Raw genomic sequence first — 13,683 nt, 5'->3', positions numbered from 1 at the left:
TCCAGTATGATTATATTATCAGATACATTTCTGCCTTCAGACCAACCTGAGTATGATGCTGGTGCTAAGGAAGATTGCGATTCCTTTTCTTACGATGGGAACCGCAACTGTTTTTAACTCTGTGATGTCATTTTGTGCATTTTTTATAGAAAACAGTGTGTCATACAGTGTCAGAAACCGCAACCGGTTTTGTACAACTCAACACAGCATGTTTGCAGACATGCTAAATTGGTAGCTATAAGCTTCCTTTACTTGTTAGCCACGTTAGGTTTTTAATTCTAGTGCAAAACTAGGAGGAAGCTAACTTTGGACTACAATTGGGGTAAGGGGAAAATTAGGGAAAGCATTCCTTTAACCCTTATATCGTTGCAAATATTCAAAGATCAACAGGAAAGTCGAAAGCTGCTCCTACTAGAGCAGCATTTTTGTCTTCCATTTTGAATCTGTCATTTTATTTGAATAAAACAATGAAAGGTGATACCACATGACACAGAAACGTTGTTTTGAGAAGCTCCAGGTATCACTCCATGACCAGAGTGTGAATAACTCGTCTCATGAAGATAGGAAAAGGAAATGATGGCGATAGATAAGCGTGGGTGCTTCCAGACGATTGTGGTCATACAGAAGGCCTTGGCCTTGTTCAGGTGGCTGGGCGTGGTCAGCAGCTTTACTTCTGAGCACAAGCTGCTTGTTCACACTGATGATCAGATGCACTGGGACATTCGCCCAACTCGGTCGTCGGCTGCCGCCTGCTGGTGGATGTGTGTAACTGACAAGGCATACTAATGAGATTATTTTTTATGCACTTCACATTTTCCTCTGCGTTTCGGGCTGATAGAATAGAATAGCAGAAACATGTATTTCTGTCATGCTTTACAGACAGTGCGTTTACCCTAGTGATTTATGCCAGTGTATGATTCTTCAAGTCCGTTTTGTTGTCACAGACAGGCATTGCATGTCATAAAATAATACTACGTGCGTCTTAGAGTGCGTAATGTGACTATCAGCCAGTTCAGTGTGAAAGACAGTCGGCGACAAAGTTCTGGCAATGTGTCAGAAATGTTTGATTAAAATCCCAGAATGCTGTTACAACACTGATCTAAAAGCCACCAATAGGACAGTTTGTACAGGATTTTGTACAGTTTTTTGTGATTGTTACAGCCAAAAATGCTTGATTTTGCAGCGTCTTTTTCCAAATTTGAGATGCAATTCGAGTGAGTTGGAGAAATTACAATCGCACAGTCTTTCGCCGTGATGTTTGTTGCTAAACAAGACCTTTTAGCTGTACTCGTGTTCGACGCACATGAGTCGAAGAGCAGTTTGGCTGAATGCGTGTTACAATGACGTGACACATTTTGACACGTTACAATGACGTCTTGGCTCGAATCTGCGGAAAATCTGCTGTAATTTTGGAAAAATTTCGAGGTCCTCTGAATATTGTGGAGTTTGCTAGATTTGGCGTTCGTTTCTGCGATCGCAAAATCCTGGAGGGACTGTTAGGAGGACGGCATAGGGCAAAAATGACAACGGCAAAACGTAAACGAAACGTGTTAATGGACGGAAAACCTTTCCTTATTTTACGAATGTTTTGCTTGTCTCCGTTTTCTCCTCGGACTGATGGCGTAAGCAGAAATGTCCTTTAATCGCAGGGCTGTTGATCTTCGTCGTATAATGTAAAACGTCGACATGGAGAACATGCGTTAACATCCAGTCTGCCAAGAACGATACGATTCTTTTGCGCTATGGACAAAAGAAATCTGGAGAGGACTCAATGGGAGGTTCAGTTTTACTCTGGCCCGGTACTGTGGAACTATTATTTTTATCTGATAGTCAAGGAATTCATGTTTATATTGAGTTAAGTATTAAACAAATACTTTTAATAGTATGCGTTTAATAGATTGGCCATCGTCGGGTGCAGGTATGAGCGAGCGGTCCAGTTTCAGGTCTCTCACTCCTGACCTTTGCCCTGTTACCAGGTCGGCTTTGCAGGTTCTGCACAAAGCGTGTGAGGTGTCGAGGCGATATAACTACTTCCCTGGTGGAATTGCACTCATCTGGACGGGCTACTATGAGAGCTGCATCTCCTCTGAGCAGAGCTGCATCAACGAGTGGAACGCCATGCAGGACCTGGAGACGCTGCGGCCCGACTCGCCCGCCATGTTCGGAGACAAGTGAGTTCTTCATCTCACTTTCATTTTTTGCTTTTCACATTTTTCAGTAACGTGTCTAGTGTCTTTGACGCAGACATGTCAAATGACATGAATAAGCATAAAACTCCCAAAACAAATCCCGAATCGATTATTCGTTACCCGGAACATGTATGCCGCTTCGTTCTGTGAATATCAAGTAGTTAGCGGCTTTTGTCATGGCTCACACCGAAGCTCTTCTGTGGTTTAACCTTCATCTGGTGTTCGCTCCAGGCCGACGGAGAGAGAGCGAACCGAATGCCTCATCAAAACCAAACTCAGGAGCATCATGATGCTGCAGGACCTGGAGAATGTCACGTCTAAGGAGGTGAAAAACAAACCTGTCGTGTGTAGACCTGTAATGTCCGAATGAAACTCCTAGAATGTACCAAATGCTACACGTTCCTCTTAAAGCACTGTGCCAATCAGAGTACAGTACCTTCTGACCAATCAGAATTGAGAATTTAATGGCAGTGTGGTATAAGGTTAATTAATGGTAGAAGCAAAAAAAAAAAAACATGTACTCATGATTAAAATGTCTAGCTATTACCGCTCTAGTGTCTAATATGTTCCCTCACTGTTATTTTTTTCCCCCCACACCTCTATCAGATCCGTAATGAGCTCGAGCAGCACATGAACTGCAATCTGAAGGAGTACAAAGAGTTTATTGACAACGAGATTCTGCTGATCCTGGGTCAGATGGATAAAGCCACGCTCATATTCGACCACCTCTACCTGGTTAGTGGAACAATTAAAAGTCTTAATGGCTTGTTTTACTTTTAGTTTTAGTAAATTAGTACTAAAAAATAAGAATAATGCTGGAAATGATGCGTGTTATGTAAATCCTGTGTTTTTTTTCAAATGTATTTTAGGGATCTGAATGGAACGCTTCCAATCTAGAGGAGCTACAGGAGACAGGGTGAGTTAAACTGTATAGATAGATAGAAGAGACTTTTAACGCTGTCTGCATCTGCTATGATAGCTGTCTTGGATTCTTCTGTTAACCAAAGATTTTAGTATGGATACGTTATGCAATATGAGAGACTCCAAATGAGACACTATAACGTTTTGTTCTTAGTGTGGGCTACATCCTAAATGTCACGCGGGAGATCGATAACTTTTTCCCGGGGACTTTTTGTTACCACAACGTGCGCGTGTATGACGAAGAGACCACGGACCTGCTGGCTCACTGGAACGACACGTACAACTTCATTGTTAAGGCTAAGTAAGATGCACACGGCAGTCTGTAACGTTTTTTATTTTTGTTGCTGTTGTTTTACAAAATTTTATTTCTCAAACAAGTTGACCAAATCTTCACTCTGTTACATTGTTTGCTAAAAATGCAGTAGGGTCAGTAGCAGAATCTGCATAGAGCGCGACAGTAATGGAGTCTGGTATTGGTCATTATGATCCAAAAAGAGTTAATACGGTGTTACTGTTTGAATTCGTTGTATGTTGGCAGAATAGTTAGAAAAAAATTTAATAACTTTAAAACTCTAAGAGTTTTAAAAATTTAAAACTCTGGTTTACTGATGGAAAGGTCGGGGTTCAAGCCCAGCACTGCCAAGCTGCCACTGTTGGGCCCTTGAGCAAGGCCCTTAACCCTCTCTTCTCCAGGGGCGCTGTATCATGGCTGACCCTGCGCTCTGACATGCTGGGGTATCAATAAAGACTCATTATCATTATATACTTCAAATTATTACTGTGGTGGTTGTGTGAGCGGGGGCGTGGTCGAGCATCAGCTGCGGACAGAGAGGAGGCAGGTAGCGCGTGATGATTCTCACCTGTGTCTTATTACCGCTAGGCTACTTATTTGTGTTCTTTGTGATTTCAGTGTCTCCCGTAACCAGCAAAAGAGAGAGAGAGTGTGAGATATAGCTGGCAGAGCTTGCGAGACACACACATGCACACACACCCATACACACGCCAAGGAGCGTGAACGTGAACTTGACGGAGCAAAAGCCATGAGTCCGTGACGGACTCTTTCTGTTCATTTGTCCTTTTTTATGTTGAGTTTGTAAAAGCGCAGACTGAATAAACGCGAACCTAACATTCCACCTGCCTCCCGAGTCTTCCTCTGCACCCTCGCACACACTGGGTTCTGCAGTGCTATAATCACATTTAACACAGATGCAGAATCAGTCATTGGAAAGGTTTTGGAGGCTACCGCGATAATTCCTCGGTTTTACACTTTCTCACCTCTCCGACTTTTCAGGAAGAACCAGTCCAAGTGTCTGGTCCACTGTAAGATGGGCGTAAGCCGCTCCGCATCCACTGTCATAGCCTACGCCATGAAAGAGTACGGGTGGACCCTGGAGAAGGCCTACAACTTCGTCAAACAGAAACGCAGCATCACACGGCCTAACGATAGCTTCATGAGACAGCTGGCCGAATACGAGGGCATTCTGGACGCAAGGTAAGCATCTGCTTTATAAATTTCACTATTCAAAATATACTTCTGTTAATACCAAAGATACCAAACAGGGTGTGGGTGTTGGACTGCAATTAGACAATTGCATTAGTTGGGTTTTTTTGGCAGACGTGTGACTTAATAAAATATGATTGTAAAGTAAGTTTCTCAGACTAACACAAGTCACTGTTATAAGCCAAGTTTGAAAATGTCCTTCCACTATCATTAACCAATAATCAATAACTATTTGCCCAATATTTAAAAAATCATTCTACTATATATACTTTTGTAAATACTCTACAGCAAGCAACGTCACAATCGGCTGTGGCATCCAGACTCTGAATGTGATCACCCTGATTGCCAGCGTCCGGCAGCACCCTGCTGCGCTGACCCCTCATCCCCAGGAGCCGGTCCCTCCTGCTGCGAGGCTGCTGCTCACTCCTCACCCCTTGCTTTGGAACTTGACCCATCTAACCCCCAAAACTACAACTACTACTTCCGGCGTCTGTCTGACTCGGCGCTGGACAGCGAACCTTCAACACCGGTGCGTATGCCGCCGCCTCTGCTGGATGTGGATCGCGTCTACATTGAGATAGAGGATGTGGAGCGTGATGCCCTGCTGGATGATGAGGCATTTGAGACACCCCGCTTCACCGCACCTGCTGGAGAGGGCACAGCGGCACAGACTTGCACCCGTGGTGCCGAACCTCTGGAGGAGCTGCGCCTGCGCCTTGAATTCAGCACTGTAGAAGAAGAAGATGAGGAGGAGGCAAAGAAAGAACAGGAGGAGATGCAGGCACTGGCCGAGGGGGGTAGGAGAGAGAGAGAAGGAGGTGTCGGGGATGAGAGTGGCATCAGTCTTGGTAACATGAATCACATGTGCAACGAGAACTCCAACAACAACAATCACCTCAGAACGCGAAACAATCTTGCCGTGAGTAAAAGCTTTGCTGACGTCTTTGGTTTGTTGTTCTCTGACTGCTGTATGTCCTGGTTGTAGCTGTTTAACATAAAATTTGACAGAATTATAGGTAAAAAAAATAGTAAATATTATTTCTATCATAGAAGCTCCTCTGCACAGACATTGTTCTGAAAGTCTTTTGTTTTAAAGACTAATTACTACAGACTGACTTTGTATATATCTTTTCTTCAGTAATGTTCTGTTGTCTGGTCTTTCTGTATAGGAGAGTACCCTTAAGAAACAGACATCTATACCCAGACCAGTATTAAGCTCTCTCACAACTCCCAGTACTGTCTCTAATGCCAGTGGACATGGCCTAGCCCCATTACCCTTCTGTGGTATGCCTAGTATCTCTGTCGAAGCGCCAGCTTGCACCAGCGTTGTGGTCAAGGCCATCACACCAACAGGAGTATGGCCTTGTAGCCCAAACTGCAAGTGCACCAAGTGCAACAAGACAGCTTCAGAGTCGTGCATCTCAGCCATCCCACACTTGGTGCATAAGGACAAGTCCGGAAGCCAGTCACAGAAACCTGATCTTCAGCAAACAATGGATACAGCACTGGGGCAAGTGGTCAAAGGGAATGAAGGTTCAACAGGCAAGGACAAGGCAGAAGAGAGGTCTCCAGGTCTACCTAGAGAGGTGAGCTCACAGCAACAGCAGGAGACACTAGACCAGCTACAAAGGTCTGGCCTGGTCAGGCGGCGAGCTGAGAGGCTGGAGAAACTTTCAGGTATGTTCCAGGAACGTTTCCGCGAACACGCAGGAAATGCTGCACGAGGCTCCTCAGAGACACCAGAGCGTCCTTCCGCGTCTAAAGACACTTCGTCTGGAATGTTCGGTACTCAAGCAGACTTTTGGACCTCGGTGCCACCTGCAGTTGAAGACTCTGGAGTCCTGACGCCGGTCTCATCCCCACACGGCTCCACTCTGACGCGCAGCTCGAGCAGCGACAGCATCCGCAGTATTCGCGGAAAGCCGGGTCTGGTGCGCCAGCGGGCACAGGAGATAGAAATGAGGATGCGCCTGGCCGGACTCACGGTGCCTTCCCGTCTAAAGCGCTCCAACTCACTAGCCAAGCTCGGCAGTCTCACCTTCTCCACAGAAGACCTGTGCTCCTCAGCATGCTCTTCTGACGCTGGCACTCTTCTTCTTCTCACACTCTCCCCAGAGCTGGAAGGCACTATCAGTCCAGATTGGGATCGTGCCAATCGCTGCTCTGCCACTACAGCCATGGAACTCTTCAGTCCAGGAGCAACGGGGACAACTGAGCCCAGGAGCTGACAATAAGTGAGGGGGATTTGTGCAAGATGATGTTGTACTTGGACAAAGATTCCCTTCCTGAAAACCTCCTTCTCTTAAATTGGAGGATTGGCCATCCGCGAATCAGTACCCAGGTTGGGCGTTTGCAGTAAAAAGATCTCTTTAAATGGGTGGCTTGGAAAAGGCCTTGCTGAAGTTCCTACAGCTTGTGCGGAAGCACTGTGCTTTAGCCAAATTAAAATGTAGAGTTGGGGGGAAAAACAGGGTTTGCAACACAAAAACTGCTATCCCAAAAGCCGTTCCTCTTATTTGAGAGGGTTTATCATCTACAAATGCCATCAAAGGGAACATCCTGCTGAGATTCTTAGGACTTGCATGGAAGGACTGCGCAGTAGATGAAGTAACAAATAGAGTTGGGAATCAACAGACCTTTTAAATGCTGTGAATATTAAAAAATATGCTACTCAAGGAAACAGGATATCCAAATATTTCGAGAAGGCTCTTGTGGGTTTTAAGGATTTTGTTGCATGGAACTGACGCTAAAAATGCGTGATATAAACAACTTGTACACCGAGTGCTCTTCAGCCAAGCGTCCAAGGAAACCATTGCTTCGGTTCCCCTTCCTGCTGAGCTGCCATATTTCACAAGAAATTGCTACCTGTTGTCTGTTCGTCTACACGTCTAAGTCTGGTTCGGTGTGAAGCCCATCTTCCTGCTTGCTCACGTTTTGATGACAGTCTGGATACTTCTGAACACAAAGGGAAAAGGATTTCCATATCACTGCTGATTACTTCGTGCGTGCTGAGAGGTTTCTAGAATGAAAGAACAAGATTCTGTTTCAATCTCTCTGCTGTTCACTCTGCTCTATATATCAACAGTTGCTGGAGATACCTAGCTGTATTTTGCTCTGGTTTGAATTCCATCGTCAATTTTACCACTGAATGTTAACACTGGGCACATGATGGCGGTTAGGACTTATTGAAATATTATATTGAAGACATTAAGACATGTTTGTGTCTGTGTGTGGGAGAAGACTTTGAAGTCTTCCTAAGGTGTTTTGGAGAAACAGTGGTTGATATTTTGTCTCAGACCCTCGTAGTGATGATTACATCAAATGCTTTAATATGGAAGGTATCATTTTAGCACCTTAGGGACGTTTTTGCTATTTGTCAAAAATGTGATGCAATGAGAACGATGCATTTTGGGGGCTATGTAAATCATTACGGTCATTTACCCCAGTTTTGGGAAACTAATGCTGGTTATGATGTAATGTCCGGAGATATATTTTACAGAACTCTACAAGGGCAGCTCCTGTCAACCCTTAACTTGGCACACACTTCTTGTGTTCACAGGTCTACTGGGTTATAGCACAAAATTACCACTAATATCCACAAATCTCCACAAGCACGCCTATGACAAACCAGCGGTGCATATCAGTGGATGCTAAAACATCCTGTGAACGTAGCATAAGGGTGCTTTTGGAACATCTGGCCCTGATAACATTCTGAAGCAATCACAGTTACTCTGCGTTCACACTAGCAAGCAAAAATGCAGCAGGCAATCTGTTCATCAACTCATGTAAACACCTTAATCACAATATTATATGTCTTATTCAGAATAAGGTCAATAATTAGATTAATGCTGTCCATGTAAACGTAGTCATTGCTTGCCACTTGAAAATTAAAATAGAAACTACCTTATTATGGCATTAAAATGTGTTTTAAACACAAGACGAACATGACGTTTTCTTATTAACGTCATATACATTATAGTGTATAAATTATACACTAGAGCGTATCATATACACTTTGGTTGCTAACAATAATCCAAGTAATAAAACATGACCTGGTGATGATGCGTAGATTATTTTCCTATTATTTTCCTATAGTCTTCTTATATCACAGCAACTTGCTGTGACCATTTTTAATCCCTGTATAGTTGCATTTAAAGTTACATACATGAAACAAGGTTGTTCCTTGTTATCACTTATGTTACAGCAGCGATAAAAAGTGAGTAATTCCCTCACTTTCTCTTGAAGTTAATAAGAAAAAAAACACAGCTTGTCATCTAACCTAGAAACATCCTCTGTCCCATGGTGGAAAACCTGATGACTGTTACAATGTGCTGACACTGGAGACTCCTTCCAAAAAAAATTAAATAAAAATCTCCTTACAGAAAACTTCACCACATCAACAATTCAAAATTTTTTCTTTGTTAAATAGCAACAGTTTATTGTTAGATTTAGATTCTTGCGTGTCTGCCATCCAAGTTTCTGTGACACAGCCATGACTATGAAAATAATAACGTATTGGAACAAGCGCGTTAATATAAATCCGTGATTTGCCTTGCGGACCGAACTACTCCCAGAGCTGCTGCTACATAAAATTAGTCCATGGCTTCTGACCAATCAGAATTGAGAATTCAGCAGCATTGTGGTAGAAGGGAATTTCTAAAACCCTGAACAGATAATAATTGCAAGTGATAACAGTTGCCACAAAAACATGGAAACCGCGGAGCAGGCGCGACCTCAGTGACGTGTCAGCTGCTAGTATGAACGCAGGGTAAGATCGTAAAGATTCTCTCCTTTGTAATGTTGTACATTACACTTTTAAAAGTTGTAGATGTAGAAAGCCATGTTCTAGTTAACGATTGGTTTCCCCAGATATTTGCCTTGATCAAGTAAGAGCCAGAAGGGTAGAGATCAAAAAGAAATGAGGTCTGTTTTCTCCTACTGAACAAATATGAATTCAAATTTCTATATAATTATTACAATTTTTTTTAAAGAGAATATGATTTGATCAAATGTGTTTTTGAAATACATTTCAGACTGAAAAATCATAGACACACAAACACAACTGTGTGCGTGTGTGCCATTTGTCTGTATAATTCCATTTCAACATGACTTTGAGTTTGTTGATCTCTACCAAGATCATGTGACGTGTATCTGTCGTATGTGGGTGTGTGCTGTCCTGAGGGTCTCAATAGTCCTGTGCACAAGATCTACAGCCACACACACACAGTTACTCACTTACAAAACTCCATGTTCTAGCACACTCATCCACCCATATCAGCAGTGCCCACACTGTGTCACTCTCATGTCAGGTTTGTTCCCTTGATTTCAAATCACTCGACGAGTTTCAATAAGTACTTGAGTTATTTTTTATTATGCAAAAGAACTTTTGTTTTTTATCTTATTTTGTACATCTAACAATGCTGTTATGTTGAATGCGTGTTTCTGACTGAAGTGTGTCTTGTGTATATTATACCTTTTGCATGCGAGAGTGAGTGACGTCCCACACCATGAACCGTGCGATTACTGTGAAATAATATTTATGAGAGACAGAAAAGAGAAAAGGAAAAAAAAAACAACCTTCCGAGTGTGTGAGTGCACGTTAGTATTTATCCATGAGCAGGCTCATACGATACACACATGCTCCAGTCGAATGCACAATGCATCACAATGCACTGTATGTAAATACGTTTGTAGGTGACAAAATGGCCGGGACTTGCGTCCCCATAGCAACTCTGAAGGAAGACCTTTGGTTTTTGGCTTGAATAAGGCACTATTGTACACCTGCACAACAATCTGATATCTGAATTTTACTTCCAAATCCTGATATCGTACTGTTTAAAAAAAAGTCTTGGGTTTCCTGAGACCAGTGGCAAGGTCGGGCTCGGATTCACTGAGGAAATGTCAAGTCTACACGTCATCTGTGTTGCTGATCAAAAAGAAAAGCTAGCGATTTTAACATTACCCATGTACACAGATTTGCAATCAACAAATTTGAACAAAGTTTAGTTGTTCGCTTACATCGTAATTCCAAAGAATTCAAATTCCTGTGTTTTTTTTTTTTGTTTTTTTTTTAATATAAATATAGATCTGAAGCATTTTAATGTTTATTTTCATTTTTTTCAAAGATTCAATCGTAGCCTGTGTGATTTTACAGCATATTACGCTCCACACTGTTGAACAATTTCAGATTGCTCATGTTAGGGAGGAACTGCTTTGACGCAGGGTGCTTGGCCCCATTTTACTCATACGCACAAACAGAACCACTAGCGAGAACTGCTAGTTACTGCCCATGATTTAAATTTTTTATTATTATTATTATTATTTTAAATCACTGCGCTGTTGTGTCAACTGGTTATTATTATTATTATTATTAGAAATGCAATCTGACATTTCAGCGACAACTCTGTGAATTCTGTTTACAAGGTTTTATGATAATGTTTTACATGAAGGTTCCCTTAACTGGCATAATTTAACACATGAACAAATGCAGCATTAACACAGCATCAGTAAGATTAACAAAGTAGCTAACACTTGTATTAATTGATCAACAAAATAAGCCAAATATTCACCTGCATTAAATAGTGTTCATGAAAGGAAGCCCACAGTGAATAACACCTTACTGAACACATCAGTGTCTGAAAAGCAAGCTCCTTACGCTAACAATAGGACACCGGGAACATGCTGTAATTTAAATCTTTTTAATCAGTGCAGGTGTATTTCATTAACGATTTAGACGAATGTCGTTGTAGTCGAGTAACATTACTTACAGTTTATTAATGCTGACGTTTAAGACTCGTTAATGTTTACTAACGGAACCCTAATGTTAAGGATCATCAGGTTTTGGTTTGTTCATGTTTTTTTTTTTTCCTAAATGTACAGCGTATTTTAGCATATGAGCTGTCTGTCATAATCATCATTTGGTTCCCAGGTCTGAGGGATGCAGTGATCCAAAGATTCGTTTCCATCCATCTTTCAGGAGCAGCTGCAAATCTATCGATCTGTGATTAGTAAAAGTGTTGAGGAACATTATGGGATCTGTTTTGGATTGGGGAACCTGAGTTTGATTTTCCTGTACTTTTGTGTTTTGCATTTTAACATTCTTGCCAATCCCGTTCCACTGAGTGACAATTCATGCCAAGAGTGTCCCTGAACCCTCTTCACCCTCACACAAGCCATTGGCACTTTGCCGTTGATGCCACTCAAATGAGTTGCTGGTTCATGACTTTCACATTAGTGTTGCGTTGTTAGTTATTAATGTTAAAGTGCCTTATAGTGAAACACCAGAGGCATGGTTCAGTCTATATCTTCCCTTCTGTTATGTTGCCAACATTTTTATTATAAATCTGTTCTCTTACATTTTTGAGTTTTTATACCATTTAGGCTTGATTATCTGACTTAAAAAAAAATAATAAAAAATTCTGGAAGAGAAAAAATGAATGGCAAAACTAGAAAAAAGAAGTAGAGTTGCCAAGTTCTCCTCACTCCAAACAGAGAACATTTTCAGCACATATTTTGGTTCAGCCATAACCAAAGTTAAATGAAATGTTCAATGCCAGTCAGTCAGTCAGTCAGTCAGTATAGACTTTGTTCCATGAGGAAGCTGGTTTAGCATGCTCAGCTGATGCCACTTTTACAGCACCTTTGGGAAGAGTGGTTTGAGTGAAAGAGAGAGATTTCATCAATACATGAATTCATACGTAAAGTTGTGATGTATCTGGGCCACCACTAAAGCAGCCATATCGTCGCTAAGGCCCTTCGAGCAAATAGGAAGAGGTTGTGATGTGTACGCAATTCTCTTATTCACTACTGTTGCCATTAGTTTTGTTTTATATTTAAGTATGCAGTAATTTTGTCTTTTGTACCGCAAGATTTGCTGTAGTTCTGACGCATATTGCACTTTGTACATTTTGTGGAAATGATGTACTGTGTGTATATTATGGAAATAAACTTTTTTTTCCCCATTCAGCTCTGTTCAAGTTTCTTTTTCTTTTTCTTTTTTTTTTTTTTTGGCTAAACGTCACTGGACAACTGTTCACCAACCTGATCTTTAAATTTTCTTCTACGAATTTTCTTTTAAGCCGCTGCTCTTTCAAACAACTGCACTCACGCACGGTGCTCGGCCCCCTTTTTACTCATCTCTACAATGAGTATCAATAAGGAGAGCTGCTAGGCAATGCCCATGATTAAAATCTCATTAGTAAACCAAATAAGATGATAATCACATGCCACTGTTCACACTATCAGTGAGTACAATAAAGCTCACGATGACCAACATGAACAATGGCTTAATGAACATTTCTGTGGTCATTAACAGGTTAAAATTCAGAACTGAATTGTAATATTTACACCAGACAGCAGTATAAATTATCAACATTTTGGAAAATATTTAATTTGATTATTGCTAATTGATGGATTATTAGTGTTTTAGTCCTGTCCAGGTTTCTTTCATGGCACATATTTAGATTCAAGAATTGAGCTACATTGAGTTATCTGAAAGCCGGGGAATAAATTTAAAGCATGATCCAGTACTCGATGTGTGTAGCCTCAGATTGGAGTTTCTAAATTACTTGAATAGAAGCAGATGGGGTTTTTTTTTTCTCTCATTCAGATACAACAGCTCTTTTTATTATATTGTCCTCTTTCAGTCATCTGTTGAATATTCCGATTTGATAGAAATTGTTAACAATTTCCTGATGCTGAATGTACAATCAGCTTCAAATTTTGCTAACCATTTGGATGGAAACACTTTCTGAGAGGAAAGTCTGCACCCTGGCGCCACTTACTGCTTCTCCAGGTCTGATTGGTTGGCTGGAGAAACCGCTTTTCTTCTCTCTGATTGGCTGACTGAGTTGGCATGCTTGGCATGGCAGAGTGGTTGAGCTCAGCTCAGCTCATGCAGCCACCGGCCACTGGCATTAATTAGCATGACATCAGTGTGGAAAAGCTTGTTTTTCCCACATAATACTGTGTTCAGGGGAGATTAATGAACAGTGACTACATGGAATGTATGTATGGAGGCAGTGCTTTGGTTTAGCTTGGGCAGCTCTTACAGTCAATCAGCATTAGAATTGT

The 13,683-nt window shown here is 41.6% G+C and overlaps 1 protein-coding gene across 3 annotated transcripts in view; it reads left to right on the top strand.

Moving 5' to 3' along the window:
• ssh1a (slingshot protein phosphatase 1a) overlaps positions 1–12,576 on the top strand; it is a 56,106-nt gene extending 43,530 nt beyond the window's left edge. For all 3 annotated transcript variants that reach the window (XM_017452138.3, XM_017452139.3, XM_017452140.3), the window contains 8 exons: positions 1,977–2,171; positions 2,421–2,514; positions 2,796–2,924; positions 3,059–3,105; positions 3,265–3,411; positions 4,402–4,602; positions 4,900–5,530; positions 5,781–12,576. In XM_017452138.3, the coding sequence (XP_017307627.1) occupies positions 1,977–2,171; positions 2,421–2,514; positions 2,796–2,924; positions 3,059–3,105; positions 3,265–3,411; positions 4,402–4,602; positions 4,900–5,530; positions 5,781–6,839 (2,503 nt within the window). In that variant the 3' untranslated portion in view covers positions 6,840–12,576. The remainder of the gene's footprint in view (positions 1–1,976; positions 2,172–2,420; positions 2,515–2,795; positions 2,925–3,058; positions 3,106–3,264; positions 3,412–4,401; positions 4,603–4,899; positions 5,531–5,780) is intronic.
• Positions 12,577–13,683: the final 1,107 nt, after the last annotated feature.

Source organism: Ictalurus punctatus, chromosome 22 (assembly GCF_001660625.3).
Source record: "Ictalurus punctatus breed USDA103 chromosome 22, Coco_2.0, whole genome shotgun sequence".
NCBI lineage: Eukaryota > Metazoa > Chordata > Actinopteri > Siluriformes > Ictaluridae > Ictalurus > Ictalurus punctatus.
Note: the sequence above shows the minus strand (reverse complement) of the source record. Positions and strands in the feature narration are given on the sequence as shown.